General features: G+C 40.6%; 1 protein-coding gene across 3 annotated transcripts in view; it reads right to left on the reverse strand.

Moving 5' to 3' along the window:
- The window catches only part of LAMC3 (laminin subunit gamma 3), an 88,335-nt gene extending 70,112 nt beyond the window's left edge, over nucleotides 1-18,223 (reverse strand). For all 3 annotated transcript variants that reach the window (XM_074210904.1, XM_074210903.1, XM_074210905.1), the window contains exon 1: nucleotides 17,786-18,223. In XM_074210904.1, coding sequence (XP_074067005.1) covers nucleotides 17,786-18,164 — 379 coding nt within the window. In that variant the 5' untranslated portion in view covers nucleotides 18,165-18,223. The remainder of the gene's footprint in view (nucleotides 1-17,785) is intronic.
- Between the last annotated feature and the right edge of the window lie 4,347 nt (nucleotides 18,224-22,570).

Genomic DNA, 22,570 nt, shown 5'->3' on the forward strand with positions numbered 1-22,570 from the left:
AGTATTTTGATCCTTCTTGGGCTCATATGCAAAATATTTCTCAATGGTGTTCCTCTTATTTCTCTGCTTGCTCATTTTCCCAGCCTGAGCCTGATTTTGGGGTGCTTCCTGAGCTTTTGGGACACTCCCACAAGGGTCTCAGTGTGTGAGGCTCTGTCCTACCTTCTGGTCTGTGAATGACCATATGTGCCCCCCTCTGCCATGGGGCTGAGGTGAAGGGGGGCCCTGCTGTTCTATTGGGGGGGCCTAGACTGTATTCTGGATCTGAATGTGTTCAGAGCCCCAGAGTCCCATTCCAGAGGCAGAGGATAGAGCTCTGCAGTCTCTCTTCACTCCCCTCCTTAGGTTCAATAGGCTCATGCCCTGGGGGTTCCTGCTTACCAGCTCTGCCTGCTTCTGTTCTGGATGTGGGCTGCTGAAAGACCACCTTGCTTGCTGTGTGCCCTGAGGGCTGGGCTCCACGTGCTCACTCTGGCAGAGGTCCCCTGCTGTTCCCCCACTTTGTGCCGGTGCTCCCTGGGGTGCAGCTCAGGAGACTCCCCCGCTGCTGTGAGCTGTGGCTCCCAGCGCCCTGGGGCTGCCTCTGGGAGGCTGAAGTTCTTTTGCTCCAGCCGGCCACCCCTCTGGCAGGCCGCCCCTCTGACCCTGGGGAGCAGAGCCTTTCTGCTCTTTTCCAGGTTACCTTGAGTAGGAGAACTGCCTCCCTGGGTCCCTCTGTGGGTTCTGTCTCTCGAAAGTTTAGTTAGAATCCTTAGTTTATGAGTTTTATGAGAGAGCTCCTAAGACAGTTCTTGTTGCCATCTTGGCTCCGCCCCCTCCTCCTCTTTTCAAAGAAGGGAGGAGGTATGTTTGCACATCTCTTTGGAGGAGGGGTAGGACACAAACTTGATCATTATAATTATATTCAGTTCTAGCATTTTTGTTATTATTCTTTCAAATTGTTCCATTGTATTTATTGAATATAGTGTTTTACTGGTTCTCTAAGTTTCATTTTATTTCAGTTGATATGTCTTTCCATGCTTCTCTGTATCTTTCATATGTTATTGTTACTTAGTTGACTAGTCCTGTGCAATTCTTCATGACTCCAGTATCTTGGATTTTCCTGACAAAGATAATGAAGTGATTTGCCATTTTCTTCTCCAGCTCATTTTACAGATGAGGAAACTGAGGCAAAGAGAGTTAAGTGATCTGTCACACAGCTAATAAGTTTGAGGCCAGATTTGAATTCAGGAAGAAGAGTCTTCCTGGCTCCGGACTACATTCTATCCACTGTGCCACCTAGCTCTGTATTCTCCAGATACTTAATTTCTTATACAGCTACTTTGACATAACACACAATGTGTTCAGTTGCTCCCCAATCAAAGTACATCCATTTGTTTTCATTTCTTTACCACTATAGGTATAATATTTTGGTGCATATGAGACCCTTCTTTGAAATCTTTGGTGTATGTGCTTAGCATGGGGATGTTTGAACAAAGGGGATGAACATTTTAGTTGCTTTCTTAGCATAACTCTATGGGAATTCTAATATAGGCAGCCAAATGGTACAGTGGATAGAGTGCTAGGCATAAAGTCCAAAAAATTTGGGTTTGAATCTGGCCCTAGATACCAATTAGCTGTATCCCCCTTGGCAAGTCACTCTGTCAACTTCTTGCTTTCCTCAGTTTCCTCATCTGTAACATAGGGCATTTGCTTTTCAGGGATATTGTGAGGATAAAATGAGAGATTTGTAAAGCTCTTTGCAAGCCATAAAGGGCTACACAAATTCTGTCTATCATCACTATAATAATAATAATAATAATGATAATTGGTATAATTATTATTCTAAATTGTTTCCAGAATGGTTAGATCAATTCACAGTTCCACCACGAGTGCCTCAATGTGCTTTTCTTTTCATAATCCTTCCAACACTATTTCCATCTTTTATCAGCTTTGCCAATTTACCAGGAATGAGGTGAAATTTTAGTTTTATGTTGATTTCTGTTTCTTATTGTTAGAGGTTTGGAGTAATTTTTATATTGTTAATAGCTTCTGATTCTTTTGAAAATTATTTGCTGACATATCCTTTGACTATTTATGCATATCTCTTAGCAACTTGATAAGATTACATGTGACCTCTGTCCTGTAACATCTGGAGGTTCCCTTCATAGGGATAGGAATATGCACTGGGGTCTTGCTGAAAGGAGACTGGAAGCTCCTCTGATTGTTCCATAGTGACTGATGCTGCCTCCAAAATGATTGGCATTTGAAAGTTAGTGAATTGAATTTTTGTCAAGTACTGTCTCTTTTTACAAAGGCTTCTTGACCTTTTTAGTTTTCTCCTCTTGCCTTTTTTCTTCTGGATTATAGCAAAGGGTTGGTTTGGGGAGATTTCTTATTTCTGTCTCTAGGAATAGTTAATAACTACTGGCTGGAATTGCATGGCAAATTGTATGAGCAGCCCCAAAGTGGTTTCTATCACCTTCAGCCTTGGAATTTCCTTTTCTGAGTACAGATCAGAGACTAGATTTCCTTAGAAAGAACTTTCTCTGACTCATGATAAGGCAACCACTAGGGCATTGACAGATTTCCAACAAGAGTGTATGATTTAGACTTGTAAGGCCTTATAGGAAACAATCTGAGAGTGAACTTTCTCAGATTTGGAAGTTTTCCTAAGTTTCTGAACAACCTGAGCCTCCAAGAGGGAGAATTTTTCATTAATGATATGTTTCTTGGAGAAGGAGTAGTTGTTCCACTGAGTTTGACTCTTCATGATGCCATTTGGGGTTTTCTTGGCAAAATTCCTGGAGTGGTTTGCCATTTCCTTCCCCAGCTCATTTTACAGATGGGGAAACTGAGGAAAATAGGATTAAGTAAATTGATAGGTCACAAGGCTGGTCTTTGAGGCCAAATTTGATCTCAGAAAGATGAGTCTCCCTAAATCCAGGGCTGCATGTGCTATTTAGTTCTCCAGGTGAAGGAGAAGGATCCCAATGTAGTCCTGCAGCTGAAGGGCTGCATGTCTTGTCATGGGGTGCCAATACTCTCTCTCTCTGCCATTGTCTTGAGTTGTTTTGAATGGCAGATCTAAGGCATGTTCATTAGCCCTCAGAGTAAATATTCCTTTCAAGGGAAATCTGATGGATTATTTGAGTGCATTTGCACATTTCCATATTTGGTGGTGGACTCCTGCCACTCCTTTGCAAGTAACCCATTTTTTTGTGTGTGTGTGTGTGAAAAGTGCAATAAAGATTGTCCCATACTTTATCTGCATTTAGTTCTTTAAATATCTATGCAGAAATTGGAGACCTTGTTTTATTTACATTGATATTTTTTAAATACTTTGCTATAAAATAAGTAAAAAAATGTTGATGTGAACTCATGAAATATAATTTGGAGGGTATATCATAGCTGAAAATACCTGGAATCTGGAGTAGTTAATTGGGCCCAAGAATGAGGGAAGTTCATGGGCACTAAATTATCATCCCAAAGGTGGGCCTTTGATTCAAAAACAAGTTTGGAGTCACAAAAAGAAGCTTTGCAAGTTTCCAAAGTTGATCAAACGTACTCTTCTCTTGCTCAGTTTTGGGTCCAAAGCATTATCCATTTGATGTATTTATATAAGATATATCTTCTGTTGCTTATGTACAATAGGCATTCTTCCAACTATATGCTGTAGTCTACACAGTAGGCATTCTGCATTATTTCTTAGATGGATAGTTAGTTTAAACTCTAGAAAAGCTATAGATCAGGGCAGCTAAATAGAGAGTGAAAAGAGCAACACCCCTGAAGTCAGGAGGACCTGAGTTCAAATTTGATCTCAGACATTAATTACTAGCCTGTGACCCTGAGTAAGTCATTTCACCCAGATGACCACAAACAAAGGTTATGGATCCCATCCAAGAGGTTCTGCAGGAGGCTGATCAAATGAGATATCTGTAAAGTTCTTAGTTCAGTTCCTTGCACAAAAATATTTTTCAGTGTACCAATGCTTGATGCAATCAGAACAATGTCATCTGCAAGCAGTGGCATATGGAGATTCTCATCATCTATAGGGAATCCCTCTTTAATTTGAACTTCATCTGAATCTCTTCCTTAAGGGTGACAAACATCCTTGGCAAGCATATGCCTCCCTGTTTTATGCTTCATCTTCTATTAGTAACAACATTAGTGAACTGCTGGCATTTATAGAATATTTTGTGTTTTGTCAGACATTTTACATATGTTATCTCATTTGATAGTCTGTGAAGTAGATACACTGTGAAGTAGATGTAACTACTAGTTTATTTTTATTAATAAGAAGACTAAAGCTTAGAAAGATGAGTAACTTGTCCAGGGTCACCCAGGTTGTAAATCATTGAGTCAGGACTTGAACTTAGAGCTTCCAGACTACAAATCCCATTCGGTGTCACTTAGTTTCCTCTAATGATCAAAGGGCTGTTGAACAAGATTATCTTTTATTTTATAGTTTTGACACATGAAGGAGGAGATGCTTTTAGGCAGCAATTTGCTGCACTAAATTAAATGCTTTTGGAGGGAGTAGTCAATAAACAATAAGTTCAGTGGAATCTTGTGTTCTCTCCATATAATTTAATTATATGATAAGTGAATTTATTATAGAATATCACTTGTAAAAACTTTCCTGTTCCTTTCTAATCTCCTCATCAAGGATGTTCTTGATAAGCATCTAGATTATTCTCATAAACATTTTATAAAGATGGGAAATTAGAAATCATTATATTAAATGATACCTACTTACACTTTAAGGTTTGCAAAACGCTTTGCATATATTATTTACTTTGTGAAGTAAATTATATAGTGAAGGACTTGGAAATCACATACAGCCCCTAACACAAGGCCTGCCAAATAACAAATGTGATTAAAAAATGCTTGTTTACTGATTGATATTATATGAGGACTGGTTGAAGAAATTGGTGGTGTTTAGATTGGAGAAATGAAGATATGGGGGGGAATATGATAACTGTATTCAAATGTTTTAAAACTACCAACAGAAAAGGGATTAGGCTTCTTTTGCTTAGTTCTAGAGGATAGAAATAGGAAAAAAATGAGTGAAAGTTGCAGAGTCAGTGAATTAATTAGCATTTCTTAAGCATCTACTCTGTATCAGGCATTGTGCAAAGTGCTGGTGATACAAAAAAAAGGCAAATCACAGTCAGACTTAGGTTCCACAGAGAGGAAAAATTCCAAATAATCAGTTATTCCAAAGTAGAAGATGTGGCCTTGGGGAGTAGTGGGTTCTCTCTCCCTGCTGTACTTCAAACAAAAGGTTAGATGTTAGCTTGTGAGGCAGAATCTTGTTCAGAGATGGATCCCTGAGGTCCTTTCCAATCCTGATGAGGTTCTATAACTCTTTCAGGCAGTCAGTAAATAAACATTTATTAAATAAACCAACTTCATTGGTGGGGGGAGTTCTCTAGAAGGAAAGTTTTTTTATGAACAAAATCACAAATCCAGTTAAAAGGGAAGAAAGAAAAAAGGAAGGAAGGAAGGAAGGACGGAAGGAAGAAAAAAGAAAGAAAAAATTTATTATTATTAAATTAAGTGACTGTGTGGCAGTCACTGTATTAAGCTCTGGTGAAATAAAGAAAGGCAAAAGACAATCTCAAGAATCTCACAGTCTAATGGGGAGACAATTGCAAACCTCTTTGTACGAACAAGCTATATAGGATAAAATGAAATTATCATCAGAGGGATAATCTCCCCCCAATCTCATTGTAGGGGTCCCCTGGACAAGACTACCCTAGGTTCAAGGTACTGTCAATGTGCACTCAGTCCATCCAAAGGTAAAAAGTCCCCCACTGATACAACTGGTTCAAAGTTAAGACATTTAATGAAATACCATAGCAAGAAAAGGGACTAGAAGGAAGAAGGGTCAGTAAAGTCTTCTGGAGGAAAATGGGACTTTAGCCAGGTCTTGAAGGAAGTCAAAAGGTGAAGATGAAATCAGAGACATGTATGACTAGGAAAAAGGACATTGATTGAACATGTAGTAAGTCTGAAGCATAAGTGTGGAATAACTTGATGTTCTACTATAGTGAACAAAGACCTGTAATGCTTTAGTGTGTCTTCTGTGAAGGATTTATGAAAAAGACATGGAGACATTGAAAAGGATGGAAGGTATGGATAGGTTTCAGATCTATGCCAGTGATTGAATTGAATACATAGATGAGATCTCTGACGTACTGAAGTCCAAATGAGGAATCTGAAGCCTAAAGGTGAAGTAGCTTGTCTGAAGTCACACAGCTCCCAAGAATATGGACTGAAACTCAAAAACATATTTCTTAACTCCAAATTTAGGGCTATTTTGAACATGGAATAAAGGCTTCTAGTAGTTTAGATTGCCATTGACAGATATCAGGCAAGTTTGAGAATGAGAGGGAGAGTCAGTTTAAAAAAAAGGAGGGGGGTGGCTAGGTGGCTAGGTGGCGTAGTGGATAAAGCACTGGCCTTGGAGTCAGGAGTACCTGGGTTCAAATCCGGTCTCAGACACTTAATAATTACCTAGCTGTGTGGCCTTGGGCAAGCCACTTTACTCCATTTGCCTTGCAAAAAAAACCTTAAAAAACCCCCCCAAAAACCAAAAAACAAAAAGGAGGGAGAAAGGGGAAAGAAAGTAGAAAGAAAGGGGAAAAGGGAAAAGATGATGGAAAGTGGAGAGGGGCTCAATACCAAAATTCTCAGGTAATTTACCCCACCCCCCAGTCTCAGTCCCCAGGAATCAGCCATCACAATCCCCTTTGTCTGGGTGGTCCCAGCAGGAGGAGAATCATGTTCCGAGGCAAGGAATGTGTAACTAAGCTCAAACTTCTCTCTTCCCTCCATTTCCACTTCTTTCCCCCCTCACCCACCTTCCCAGAGAGTCTGGGCCCAAGGCGACTGCTCCCCAGATGGCTCTAATTACAAGGCTTTGTTTTGTTTGCTTTTTCCCAAAATAAGCCTCTCCCACTTTGAACTCATTATTTGCTTGGACAGAGCCAGGAAGTGGGGCTGGATTTGTTTTTTATTAATGGTCCCAAGTGTCATCCTAGATGAGTTTCATTTCCCAGCTGGTCCAAGGAAATGGCTATTGGCCCATCTGATTTTCTTATTTGGAGTTGTTCAGTTGGATTGGGGCACAGGTGATGGACTGCAGTGGGAATTCCATGATCCTAACAGGCTGGCTGCTTAATGTCTCTCCTGTGCCAACGCACAGTTCTCTGGTCAAGCTCAAAAAAGATGACCAAGTCATCAATTATCTCCTCTCTTCTCCAAATTCCTACAACCCTCATTATCTGTGTTGCCCATTTGATACTTAGTACCTACTGTTCTTATTGAGAGACTGCTTTGTTCTTCACATGAGTGCTGGACACTGGACCTAAAAAGATGAATAAGATATGGCCCTTGCCTTCAGAGAAGAAAAAAACATGACCATAAGTAGAGTCCCTGTCTGGGCATAGAGACTAAAACTGTGATGGATATAGGGAACTCTATCAACGCAGGCTATAACATTCTCTGAAACTTTTAGGCTTAGACCAGGGGAATCTTAACTTATTTTCTATCAAGTAACTCTTTGGTAGTCTCTAAACCCCTTCTCAGAAAAATGTTTTCAAATAATTGAAAGAAATACTGAATTTCAGTTAGAGATAAGTAAAATAAAGATCCATTTTCCCCCATCCTACCTCCAAGACTCCCTAAAACCTTTCTTGGAACAAGTCTGTGTGCCCCATGTTGATTCTCTCCCTTTCAGACTTTCCTGGAACCCAGAGGGGTTCAATGATTTTTATAAACTCCTCTGGATCATATGGTTCACAGGGGAACCAGATTTTCCTGACTCTTAGGTCAACTTTTGGTTGGACCTCAATAATCCTCTAAGTAACTGTGATACAAATTACAATATGGTAAATTTATAGGAACTCAAATCCAATATAATTATCTTTTTTATCAACCTCTTGGGGACTGATTCATCTCTGTACACTCACTAAAGTAAAAGGATTTGAGGATTTGAGATGGAATCTGGTGCTTAAAACTAGTGTGAGCTTAGACTGATTATTTAAATTCTGCCTCAGTTTCCACCAACCTATCAATGAGCATTTTATTACATCATGCTGGACAAATAATAGTCTGCCATGGTACATAAAAGACGAGCCTTGTAATCCAGAAGACAGTGGGCTCAAGTTCCACCACTGACGCCTACCAGTTGTATGACCTTGGACAGTCTTTCAGTGTACCAGGAAATTCTCTAAGACTTTAACTTGCAAAGTAGGTGGTATCTACCCTGGTGGGGGTGTTCCCTAGAAGGAAGGTCCTTTTATGAATGAAATCACAGATCTATTTAAAAGAGAAACAGGAAAAAGAAAGAAAAGAGGGAAGGAAGGAAGAAAAAAAGAGAAAGAAAGAAGAAAGGAAGGAAAGAAAAGAGAGAAAGAAAAAGGTATCAGGTACCATTCTAGGTGCATAATAGCACAAAAATGAAACAGGTCCTGCCCTCATGAAGCTTCTATTCCATCTATGATAGGAGGGGATTAGATTAGATGATCTCTGAGCAATCTTCCAACTCTAAATTCTAGCTTTACATAATTCAGAATCTTAGTACTAAGAAGGACTTAACTGTAAGACCATCTAGTCCTACCCATCCATTTTACAGGTGGGAGAGCTGGGACTCAGAAAGGGGAAGTAACTTTTTCAGATTTCATAGCTAGTTAGTGGTAGAGCCAGAACAGAAACCTCCCTTTCTGATTCCCAGTACCATGCCTCCCATCACTCTAATTTCCTAATAAATATCAGCACCAATTCCCTCCTCACTTCCTGACCCCTGCTAAACCACAGGGACCTCACTCTTATTCAACTTCAGTTTTTCCCAGTTCAGTCTTAGTTTTTTTTCTGAATTTGGGCAAGTGTTTGGCCTTATTTTATTTTCATCTGTTAACTGGATACAGTAATCCCTGCCCTTCAGAATTGCTGTAAGAAAGTATGCTTTGCAAATATCAAGCATTAAGCCATTTCTTACTAGTATGACCTCAGGTAAGTCTCTTTCTGAGTCCTAATTTCCCCATCTGCAAAATAAGGAGTTACAAAAGAGATCACGAAAAAGGGTAAAAAAGCCCACATGTAGAAAAACATTGATGGAGGCAACTAGGTGGCTCAGTGGATAGAGCACTGGCCCTGGAGTCAGGAGGACCTGAGTTCAAATTTGACCTCACACTTAATAATTACCTAGCTGTGTGACCTTGGGCAAGTCACTTCACCCCATTGCCTTACAAAAAGGAAAAAAAACCCTTGAAATCAGCTCTTTTCATGGTGACAAAGAATTAGAAATTGGGGGGATGCTCATCAACTGGGGAATGGCGAAACAAATTGTGGTATATGAATGTGATGGAACACTATTGTTGTTTAAGAAATCACAAGGGATGGGACATCAGAAGGGCCTGGAAAACCTTTCATAAACTGATACTGAGTGAAATGAGCAGAACCAGAAGAACATTATAAATGCTAAAAACAACATTAGCTGGTGATCAACTATGATGGACTTGCTCATTTCAGCAGTACAATAATCAAAGACAATTCTAAAATACCTGTGTTGGAAAATACCATACATATCCAGAGAAGGAACTGTGGAGTTTAAATGCAGACCAAAGCTTACTTTCTTCAGTTTTTAAAAGTTGTCTTATATATTCTTTTTTCTCTCTAATCTTTTTTTTCCTTCAATTTGGATTTGATTTTTCTTTCACAACATGATTAATATAAATCTATGTTCAGCATAGTTACACATGTAGAGTTTATATTTGATTGCTTTCTGTCAGGGGGAGGGAGAAGGGGAGGGAAAGAGGGAGAAAAATGTTAAAAACCTTGCAAAAAATTGTTTAGTGAAACTACCATTGCATGTAGTTGGAAAAACTGAAAAACAACAACTAAAAAACAAGGGGTTAGGACCTCTAAGTCCCTTCTATTTTAAAAAATTTTTCCTCTAGGACATGCATAATCAAGTCAACATTTACTTCCAAAACCCTGAATTCCAATTCTCTCCCTTCCACCCCACTCCCCATCATTTAGAGAGCAAGTTACTTGGTATAGGTTAAAAAATGTGTAACCATGAAAAACATTACAATAATCATGTTGTAAAAGTAAACATAAACCCTGCGCCCACAAAAAAGAGAAACCTCAAGAAAAATAAAGTGGGGGGAAAAAGGATGCTTTGGTCTGTATTCAGACACCATCAGCTCTGTTTTTGGGATGAATCCCATTGCTCTAAGTCCCTTCTAGTTTTAAGTCTAGGATCCAGTGAACCCTGGCCATTTCTTCCCTGCAATATCTCAGGTCTCATATCTTCAGTTTAAATGAAATTTTTTCTTGCTTGCCTTTCCAGTGTATTAAAGCAGAGTAGAATGTAAGCTACCCAAGGGCTGGGACCATGGTTTTGCCTTTCTCTGTATACCCAGGAGAAGGGGAAGAAATAAGGAATTTTATTGTACCTAGTACATAAAAGGCATTATGCTAAACCTTTTCTTATAACAAACCTGTGAAGTAGGTGGTGTTATTTTCCTTATTTGACAGTTGAAGAAACTGAGGCAGAGATAATTTTAAGTGACTTGCCTTGAGTCACACAGCTAAGTAAGTGTTTAAGGTTAGATTTGAACTCAGGTCTTCCTGACACCAGGCCCAATGTTCTTTCCTCTGCTTCATCAGCTACCTCAGCTGATAAATGCTCAGCACTTTCCTGGCACATATTTGGACCTTCATATATTCTTGCTGGCTTGTTGAAAGCATACTGTTTCCCCAGTGACACATAAATTCCCTGAGAACAGGGACCATGTCTTATTCTCTCTGCATTTTATTTCATATCAAGAAATATTAATTAAGCCCTGACCTTATGTGGTGTCTCGTGGTGGGTGCTAGGAGAGACTCAAAGTTTCCATAAGATCAAGTCTCTGCCTTCAGGGACCCACAATCTACTGGGGAGGAAATAAGCAGGAATAATTGAGGCAGTTGGATAGAGTGAGGGCTGGAAGTAGAGTCAGGAAGGCCTGAGTTCAAATCAGGTCTCATACATTCATTATCTGTGGATAAGTCACTTAATCTCTGTCTTTAACCACTGGAGAAGGAAATGGCAAACCACTCTAGTATCTTTGCTAAGAAAATCCCATATTGAACTTGTGAAGAGTCAGACATGTGAATGACTGAACAAAAAACTATAATATGCTACATTACACAAGCAGAGTGTTTGACTGTGATTACACATATCACAAGATATTTTACACTCCATACGCTTACTGTCTTAGAATATCTCTTTGATTGAGTTCCATTTTGGAATAATCAAATGTGTGATTTGAGGGTAAATGATGCCTAGATTTTATTGACTGAGTCAATCTAAAGTGTAAGCCAGGTGTTAGTAGAATATTGGGATTGGATGAATCCCACATATCCTGTGGGGCTTGGTTTAAAACAGCAAGATATTGGTGGAATAGTTAAGATCCTGAGAAAGATCTAGCCTGTTGCAAAGACACCGAGACAAGAGACAGAATGTAATGTACAGGGTATAATAATAAACCTCAAAAGATAATACTTATAATATAATAATCAAACAATATTAATAATAATAAGCCATGAAGCATCCGAGGAATGTGAAATATCCTCATTATTGCCTAAAGTCAAATAAATAAAAAGTGTCAGATTCTCCTCCATATCTTGCTGCCTCAAGCTATTGTGCACCCAGCTCTGAGATCTTCTCTCCCCGCTTTTGAGAGACCTTCAAGCCCTTCATGAGTTGGCTGACCCTCATGCCAGGCATTCCCATTTCTTTTTGGGAATGTTCCTTGTGGTTTTCCTAGAGGATTATATCCCCTTATTCCACAGGTCTCTCAGCACAGCAGGCCTAGAGAAAGAGGAAGGGTGAAGGGATTTGTCCTAGGAGATTCCCAAAGCCCCTTGGAGCCCCTTGGCCTGCTTGGGGAGGAAGGGAAGAGCGGAGGCAGCCAACCCAGGAAGAGCCTTTGCTAAGGCCAGGACAAAGGAGGAATCAGGGGACAACTGGCTGGGATATTTCCTCCCACTGGGCTGGAGCCACTGGGGGTGTCATGTCAACAAACAATTCCTGATTCGACCCAACAGACCTGCCCAGGACCCAGCATTCCTGACAAATCTGGAGGGAGTGGAGAGCAGGGAGTTTGTCCCCTGGCCCCCTACCAAATTTCTAAAGCAAATAAAGCTAGACTCTAGACAAAGTTTGGCGGGGAATGAAGACAGGGAAGGAAGAGATCTCTACCAGGCAACACAGCTAGTGTTCTTTAAGGCAACCCAGCTACAATGTCTGGAAATCCATTTCCCAACTCTCTCTATAGCCTCCACTGGGGGGGAAGGTGGGAATTGGTAGTGCCAGCCCTTCACTGCCTGTCAAGGGGTGTCCTAGGCCTTCTCCTGGGATTATGAAGAGGGAGGTTGGCTGTTCCAGGAGTAAAACAATCATTGCCTATTGCTTTTACATTATCTAACTACCTTTTCTAACACATCTTACTTTACTTCTTTCCTGGTATGAAAAAAAAAAAACTTAGATTCTCTACCTGAGAATCAGGAACATTTTCAAAGGTTCACGGGACAGTGGAAAGAATCTGGTTCTGAAGCCAGAGGACTTGTGGGACTTGGGTTTATATCCTACTTTATCAGCTTATTGCTTGGGTGACCTTGAGCAAGTCTCTCAACTTTTCTAGGACTCATTTTCATCATCTGTAAAATGAGGGAGTTGGCTAGATGCACCTTAAGATCCCTTTCAATTCTAGGTTTTGGGCCTACAATTGTGGGTTTCCAGGGAACTCTATGATCAGATTCAACTAGCAGATTTAACTTGGACAGTAACATTCATGTAGGCCAACAGATGGAGCAGAGGGTCATTTGGTAGAGATGTATAGGCTTCAGTTGACTTCTCCCAAATAAAGGCTTATATATTAGGAGTCCCTTTGGAATCTAAGGCATTTTGTTGTTGTTGCTCAGTTGTTTCAGTCATATCCAACTATTTGTGACCTTATTTGGGGTTTACTTGGCAAAGAAGCTGAAATGCTTTGTCATTTCCCTCTTCAGATCATTTTATGGATGAGGAAACTGAGGCAAACATGTTAAGAGACTCACTCAGGGTTGCCCAGCTACTAAGTGTCTGGGACCAGATTTGAAATCAGTAAGATGAGTCTTTCTAACTTTCTAATTCCAAACCCAGAACTCTATTTACACAGTGGCCCAACATACAGAATAGATACAAGGTAACCTTTGAAAGGAAAGTTCTGGCAGGTGGGGAGCAGGAAAAGGCCTCCCTCTAGTTGAATTTTCAGCTGAGTCTTGAAGGAAATCAAAAATTCTAGAGGTGGGAATGAAGAAGGGCAGTATTTAAAGCTTGGGGACTGCCAGTGGAAATGGTAGAGAAAGGACTTGGAGTGTTATGTGTGAAAAATGGATCCATTGAGTTCATGGAGGGGAGATGTATGTGAGGGTTCTAGAGAGAGAGGAAAAGATCACATTGTGAAGAGCCTTAAGCACAAAACAGTAGGTTATATTTGATCTTAGAGGTAATAAGAAGAGAATGTGAAATTTACTGAGTAACATGATGATACCAACCTATACTTTAGGAAAATTGCTTTGGCAATTTGTACAGAATTGTTGTGAGTGGAGAGAGATTTGAGTCAGGGACCCCAATTGAGGATGATCATCCAAAGGGGACTGACTGGGGAGGTGGGTTTCCTCTAATGGCAAGTTTTCTAACACTTGTGAGGGTGGGCATTGAGGGGATTTGTGTTCAGATATAGGATGTGGACCAGGTGGTTCCTGAGGGTCTCTTTAATTCTAAGATTTTGTGTGATTTTGTAATTCAGTTATTGTCCCCATGAGGAAACAGAGGTCCTGAGATGTTAAATTATTTATCTAAGAATTAGTTACTAGACCTTCGATCTCCTGTCTTGAAAAATGAAACATCCAAAATAAAATTCTCTGGGAACTCCATGATGATCCAACCAACCTATTTTTTCTCAATAGCAGCCCCATTCACCCATGCTTCTCCTTACCCTTCCCCCTCCACATGTAATCAATTGCTTCATCCTGTCATTCTAGCTCTGCAATATTTCTCTTTCTTCCTTTCTGTTCCAAAGGCCACTATAAATAAATCTAGGCCCTCATTATCTCTCACTAGAACTGTACAATTACCTCCTAACTCATCTTCCTATTTCTGGCCTTTCATCCTGTATTGGCTGCCAAATTAACAGTCCTAAAAAATAACTTTGATCAGGAATCTCTCTCTCTCTCTCTCTCTCTCTCTGTCTCTCTCTCTCTCTCTCACACACACACACACACACACACACACACACACATACACATTACTCTAAAGAACAGTTCAAAATCTTCAAAATCTGGCATTCAGGGCCTCCCAAAGTCTGACCCCAAACTTTCTAGTCTTATTTCCTTTGGAGGCAAGTGGAATAGAGTGCTATCTGGGGCATTAGAAGACATGTGTTCAAATAGCATGTCTGTCATTAAATCATTCCCTGTGTGACTTTAGACATGTTATTTAATCTTTCTGGGGTCTCAATTTCCTTATCTATAAAGTGAGGGGCTTGGGTTAGATGACCTAAGATCCCTTCCAGCTCTGACTCTGTGAATCAACTCATATATAGTGCCAAAAGGATCTATTACCCATTGCCTGACAATGTTACATTTTTTTCCCATCACTATGTCTTTGCTTGCATCCCCCCCCCCCCAAATCTCCTGAATATTCTCTTATCACATAATGACTATTTAAATATTCTTCAAGGCCTAACTGGAAGGCCTCCCTTCCATGAAGCCTTCCTTCTTTTTTTTTTTAGTTTTTGCAAGGCAAATGGGGTTAAGTGACTTGCCCAAGGCCACACAACTAGGTAATTATTAAGTGTCTGAGACCAGATTTGAACCCAGGTACTCCAGACTCCAGGGCCGGTGCTTTATCCACTGCGCCACCTAGCTGCCCCAAAGCCTTCCTTCTTGATCTCTACAATAGAAGTGATTATCTCTCCCAGTCCCTATGGAACCTTGTTCATGTTGTTTTTATGTCTTTAACCAAACACCATCCAATATAATGGATTATGTGTGCATTTTTTAACCTTTCCAACTGTACTATATACTCCTTGAAAGCAAGACCATGTTTTATCCAAATTTCTATCTTCATCAATATCTAGGACTTGTAAATAGTAAATATTTATTGAATGAATGATTGAACCTGCTTCATCCATTCCTCTTCCACAAGCAAAGACTTCTTTTTCACCCTTCATTGGAGGTGCTGGGAGCTGGCCAGACACTATTGCCTTTCATCCCAGACAGGAAGAGAAGCCTAACAACTTGGGGATTTGGAACAGATGTCCATGAACTTGTAGGGGGCTGGGAAAGCAGTGACCTCCATCACATTCTGGCTGTCTTGCCCCCTTCACTTCTGTCCTTGACCCCATTCTCCCTGGGGACCCCTAATCAGTATTGACCTCTTATACTCCTCCTCCTAAAATTCTCCACTTTCCTGGATCAGATAGTAAAGCAAAAGGACAAGGTTCTATCTCCCTGCCATAGGCCATCTACACTGAAGATAAGCCAAGAGCTCATGTTCTTTTCAGCCTTGGCCTTCAACCTTGAACATGGAGCCCCATGCTTAGGAGTAAGACCAAAGAGTGGGTGGGGATTCTGACATCTGACAATGGGCCCCCCATCTTCTCTCCAAGTATTACACAATATCACCTCTTCCTAGCTAAAGTTGAAATCTATTGGCGTCCACTCAAGGTCAACATAGCTCCACATTCTATTTCTCCTTAATTGTAGGAACTGGGTTTAGTTCTGTTTTGTGATATATTCCAATAGTATGTCCAAGCTGTAGAGAATATCCATTCATGTGCTTTTTTTTTTTTTTTTAGGTTTTTGCTAGGCAATGGAGTTAAGTGGCTTGCCCAAGGCCACACAGCTAGGTAATTATTAAGTGTCTGAGACCATATTTGAACCCAGGTACTCCTGACTCCAGGGCCAGTGCTTTATCCACTGTGCCACCTAGCTGCCCCCTATTCATGTGCTTTTAAATTCTGCTTTAGAGCAGTTTTAGGAATTTTTAATTACCTTGAGATGGATGTGTTAATTTTCCTCACTCACTGCAAAACAAAAATTTCAAGTGTTTATAATGGGTCAAAATATTCCACAATATAGTAGAATATGGCATCGTCAAACATAGGATGCTATAGAATAAACAGCATGGCAAGATGGACCATGGATAAATTGTAGAGTTCAGGAATTTGAATACCATTGCTTTTACTCTGTGTCTCATTCATAAAGAGTCCCTAGGGTCATAGACACATGTAACCCATTTAATCAAATCAGCATCTCTGACATGAAAACAACACATCTTCCCCCGCTTCCCTTCTTATCCCTATCCCCATTCCTTGTCCCAGATTCCAAATTCCTTCTCCCTTAACTCTGGGCCTTGGCCAGTTCTATAGCTGAGTAGCCAGCTCTCTCCTCCAGTTTCCCACCTCCATAGACCCAGGACTTATATCTCTCCTGCTTCTGGGAAGCCTTGGCCCCATAGAGACTCCAGTCTCATGTGGGAAGCCTTTGTTAGTCTTCTTTGAGATAATTACCAGATCTGGAACCATAATGGATTAGGCTGTTCTTGGTCAAATAAATAACAGCAAATTCCTGATGGGCTATTATTTTAATTACTTGGTTTCCAGAAGATCAAGTCCTTTCCTTATAACAGAGGTTCTTCATCTGGGATCTATGAATTTTTTTTTAGGTTTTTGCAAGGCAAATGGGGTTAAGTGGCTTGCCCAAGGCCACACAGCTAGGTAATTATTAAGTGTCTGAGGTTGGATTTGAACCCAGGTACTCCTGACTCCAAGGCTGGTGCTCTATTCACTGCACCACCTAACGGCCCCTGACCACCTAGCTGCCCCTATCTATGAATTTTTAAAAGAAATACTTTTTTAACTTTCATTATAATAGGTTCATTATTTAATTCTATACATTTTATTTGATGAATTTTAAAGCATTATTCTGAGAAAAGGCATATAGGCTTCACCAGAATTTCTAAAGAGGTCCATGATACAAAAAAAATTAAGAGCTGCTGTTCAACATCCCCCACTCCAACGCTACCCAGACATACACACACACAAATGTATATAAATGTATGTGTATATATATATATACACATACATTTATATACATTTGTGTGTGTGTATATATATATACACTCATATATATATGTTCATACATATCTATATCTATATCTAAATCCCATCATATAAATCCCATGTAACATCATAAGTTCTGAGTGTGGGCAATTTAGGAATGAGCAAAGAGAGCCACTCATTACAGAGAAAATTTAATTCCATCTAGACCAATACTCTGCAAATAACTCCCATCTCTCCTCTAAACTCTCACTTTTATGCTCCAGTGTTTAAAAAAATTTCATTTTGACTTTTGTCCTGGTGGGCAAAAAGGTAAAAATCATTGTTCTTCACACTGACCAGCCAAATGTTCAACTTTGGCTTCCATGGGAGCCTAGGAGGGGGAGAGGGGGAGTCAGAAAGGGAAAGTTCCCGCAATTTCAATGTAACAGACCTTCCCTTCAAGTTTCAACCCTCTTCCTTACCACCCCCCAGCAACTTCTCCAAATATTGCCCTAATAATTGTCTGAAAAGCTTCTGCTGTCACTTTCTCTGGAGCTAGAGCCTGGTAGTACTTAGGATTTGATTGGGAAGTAGGGCAAGGAGTGAGAAGGGAGTTCCAGGAGGTTGACATCAAGGCATGGAAGGAATTATATACTTACCCAGCTGTAGGGTGATGTTGACTGAGTTGGGGTATTGGACCCCAAAAGCCATGGACTGGCTCTGCCACCAGGTACTCTCTTCCTGACTGTGGAAGTCAGTCAGATAGGAGGCATTGTGGTTGTGGTCTGGGTCACTGGCATCACAGCGGTGGCACAGCTGAGTGTCTCCAGGGGCCCCCATCTGGAGGCAATATTCTTCGGGTGGGGTGCCACACGTATTGGTCACCTGGACCTGGCGGCCAAATGCTGCATTCTCAAACATAGGCAGACAACGTTGTGGATGTCCTTGCTCACTGTAGCAAGCATCCATGCCCCCATGGGCCAGTTGGAGGCCCAGGCAGAGCAGAATCCCCAGACAGAGACTGAAAAACTCTTCCATGGTGAAGACTCAGAATGCCCTCTCCTTGTGTTCTCTTTACTCACTTAGGATTGAACTTCAGGTCCCTCCTCCAGGAAAGACAGACGCTATTGAAGAACAGGCCCCCTTTTCACCCACAAGAGGGGCCTTTTTCTTGGTGCTCAGTTCCATCTTGTGGACATTCTTGGGAATGTCCAAAACCCTGGTCTTAGCTCAAAGACTGGATGGAATCTTTCCTTTGCTCCTTGACCTTGAAACAAGAAGGATGTTGCTGGCCCGCCTTTCCAGGGCTCAGAATTCAGATTTCCCCTTCCCCTACTGCTCTCTGCTTGCTGAGGAATGTCCAGACAGATCATCTTCCCAACCTGAGCCTCAATTTCCTCTTATATTAGATGGAATGATTGTCATCGTAACTGCCCAAGATGAAAAAGACAATGAAATTAAAATGATAATAATAAAATTAGAAAACCTTCCTATTCATAGGGGGAAACATCATCTAGAGATCCTCCAATAGACAAATCTAGGAGTCTTTGAATAAGTCCATCAACAAATATTCACTAAGTATTATGGGCATCCACTTTACATGGTTTGTAAGATACAAGTAAAAGGAATGAAACAATTTCTACATGTAAGGGATTTCTTTTCTAATGAGGGAGACAATAAATGTGTGTATAAATATAAAGCATTGAAAACAAAATTATTAACATATATATATATATATACATACAAGTTAATTAAATGGAAGGTTGTTTGGAGGGGAGGGTATTGGCAGTTGGAGGCATCAGGAAAAACTCTATGCAGAAGATGGTGCTTGAGTTCAGTCTTAAAGGAAGAGACTTAGAGAGAAAGGAGGTGGAAGTAATTAGGAATGCATCCCAGTCATTTAATGAGGAAGAGGAACAGGAATAACATTAAATGAGGCTGAAGAGATAGAATGAGACCAGATCATGGAGGACTTTAAAAACTAAATAGAGGAGTTTGTGTTTTTTCCTAGAGGAAATGGGAAACCACTGGAGTTGATTGCGTAGGGGACTGTTGGCTTCTCTCAACTTCCCTATTACTGTTAATGTCGTTATTATTCTCCCCGGTTACCCAACCAATTCAAAGTCATGTTTAACTCCTTCCTCTCTCTCATAGCCAATCAATCACCTAGTCTGAGCAGTTCTAGCTTCACAATATTTCCCACATCTTTATTCCTCTCCAGGATTGATTTCTGACTTTAAGGACTTTTTCACCATGACTCAGCTGCTTTCTCACTCTGGAACATCCCCCCCATTATGCTGATCTCCTTCCACTGGTGTTTCTTTTAGAGGCTTCATTTTGAGGAGAGGCCAAGTCTGGTCATTTGTAACTGCAACAGCAGGCTCCTCTTGGGAGTCAGCTCTCTTTGAGGTATTATCTCCTCCATTAGAATGAAAGCTTCTGGAGGGTAGACACTGTTTTTCTCTTGGTTTGTATTTGTCTCTCTAGAACTTGACACATGGTAAGTCCTTATTAAATGCTTGTTGCAGGTCTGCCTTAGCCTCTTGTCTGGACTTGATTTACACTCACAACCTACTTGAGGCACTCATCAAGTCTCACTGCCTACTCTCCCAATACAACTTCTCTCAACTCATCCTTCACTTCAATACTCCAGTGAATCGATGATCTCACTGATAAGACTATTACATCCAGTGATGCATATTGCCTACTATACTCCAAGCACTGTGTGAAGAGCTTTGCAAATACTGTCTTGTTTGATCCTCACAACAACCCTGTGAGGAAGGTGCTATTATTATCTCCATTTTAAAGATGAGGAAAATGAGGCAGAGGCTAAGTCACATAGTGACTTAGTCACAAGGTTGCATAGTGAGTGAGTATCTGAGGGCAGATTTGAATTCAGGTCTATCCAATGAGTCATCTAGCTGTCTCTATTAAGTGCTTATGATATGCTGAGTGCTTTCTAAATATTAACTCACACACACAACAATGTAGATGCTCTTATTTTCTCCATTTTGCAGTTGAAGAAACTAAGGCAGAGAACTATTATGTGACTTGCCAGTGCCATTTGATTATCAAGTAAACTTACTTAGGGAAGCTAGGTGGTGCAGTGGGTGGAGCACCAGTCCCTCAGTGAGGACCTGAGTTCAAATCCGGCCTCAAACACTTGACACTAGCTGTATGGCATTGGGCAAGTCACTCAACCCTGACTGCCTCACATCCAGGGCCATCTCTCCAGTGATCCTGATCCATATCTGGACAGTTGACTCAGATGGTTCTGGAGGAAAAAGTGAGGCTGGCAATTTAGCACAGTACCCCTCACTTAAATTCAATTTATATGCTTGTCATGACAACATCCCTCTGATGTCATGGCCTTCTTCAAGAACGAAAAGACAAACAAGTGAACTCAGGTCTTTCTGTGCACTTAGCTGTTCTTTGAAAATGAAAGGAGGAAGAAGACACTTTCATCGAGGGGGAATCAAAGAAGGTTTCCTGGAGGAGGCAGCATTTAAATTGATACTTGAAGGAAAAGAAAGATTTTAATATGCAAGAGATGAGGAAGGGGTGTGACCTAGAGGAGAGGAAGATAGTGTGGGGAACCATGTTTTTGAGAGATGACATATCAGGTATAGGACATTCTTTGATACTCCGATTCTGGCTGGAAAGTCAAGTAAAGGGTGATATACCTTTCAAAACCAAAATGAGCCCTTTGTATTTTCTGTAATAAGTGGTTTTGAGTGAGACATCAAAGGTTTTTTGAGTAAGCAAATATATCAGACCTTTGGATTAGGAAGCTGCTTTGGGTTGTTAGATGAAGAATGGATAAAATTTGCACAGAATAAGAAAATGGGTTTGGGTTATGCTAGAGAAGCAACTAGTGGTACAGTTGATAAGAGATAGGATAACTATCTAGGCCTCCTATGCCTCAGCTACTAGCTGTATAGTGCTGGGCAAGTCATTTATGTCTCTCTTAATCCCTGGAGAAGGAAATGGCAAATCACTCCAATATCTTTGCCAAGAAAATCTCATTCAGGATCAAAAAAATTCTGACACAATGGAACACCAACAAAGCACTTAAATGCCTCTCTTTTTCCTTTCCCATACATCTTCCCCTCTCCTCCCCCATCATACTCTGTATGAAGCTTGTTTGTGTACTTGGGCTATCTTTTTTGTTAGATTATCAGCTTTAAGAGAGAAAGAGCTGGAATCTATTTCCATTCTAGTAGCCCCAGTTTTGCTTTCACAGAAGTTTCTTGAATAAAGACTTATTAAATACAATCATTCAGACAACCTCATACTTTCTTCCATAGGCACTTCCTTTTCTATTCTCTTTCTAATCCTCTGATTTCACTGGGGAGAAAAGTTCAATTAGATGCTAATGCAATGTTCTTTTCATTTAATTCAAATGAACAAATATCTATTGAGAAATTCAACAGTCCAGGTGAACAAGCATTAAGTATCACTGTGATGTAGTCATGGACCTGGAGTCTGAAAGACCCAAGTTCAAATCTGGTCTCAAACACTAGTTGTGTGAACCTGGACAACTAATCCTGTTTGCCTCAGTTTCCTCAGTTGTAAAATGAGCTGGTGAAAGAAGAGGCAAACGAACATTCTTTGCCCCAAAAAACTCCAAATAGGGTCACAAGGAGTCAGACAAGACTGAAAAACAACTGAACACAACATTTTATGATTTGTTTCCTTTGTATTTTCCATGCGTCAAAGACTTTTTTTTTTTATTTTACTGTTGAGTCACAGCTGGGTGTGCCTACAAGAGAGCCCTTGGACTCCTCAGTCTCTTTTCCTCCCTTTCTATGTTCAAGTAAGGAGGCAACAACTATTCTAAGGTTGCAGCTGGAGAGAGTATCAACAACCTACTCTCCCTATTGGAGTCAACATAAAACCACAAACATGAAGCCCTGTTGTTACCTGTCTCTATTATGCTTCTTCTTTCCCTACCTTAAGTGGAAAAATATTGAAAAATATAATGGACTAGGCTGAACCTCTGTGAGCTTAGAAAGGTTGGGAGAGTCCTAATAGTCCACCACTGAGAGCCTATGCTGGATTTTGTGGGCAGCCACACTGGGAGAGAAGCCTCCAGTGACCTTTTTGACCTAGTCCAGTAGTGGAGAGACATCATCGAGATACTGGTTTCTGTAAGCAAGAGGATGATTTTATATTTCTGCTATGCCTCATTTGTAAAATAACTTGGTGGGGCAAATACTTTATACTGTCACTTTAAGTTTGAATTCACTCTCCCTTGGGACCAAAGTACTAAAAGGAAAATATGTTTCTGTTTTAAAGAAAGGTATTTTTAGGGGTGGCTGGGTAGTGCAGTGAATAGAGCACTGGCCCTGGAGTTGGGAGCACCTGAGTTCAAGTCCGGCCTCAGAACTTAGTAATTGCCTAGCTGTGTGGCCTTGGGCAGATCACTTGGCTCCATTTGCCTT

Source organism: Macrotis lagotis, chromosome 1 (genome assembly GCF_037893015.1).
Source record: "Macrotis lagotis isolate mMagLag1 chromosome 1, bilby.v1.9.chrom.fasta, whole genome shotgun sequence".
Classification (NCBI taxonomy): Eukaryota; Metazoa; Chordata; class Mammalia; order Peramelemorphia; family Peramelidae; genus Macrotis; species Macrotis lagotis.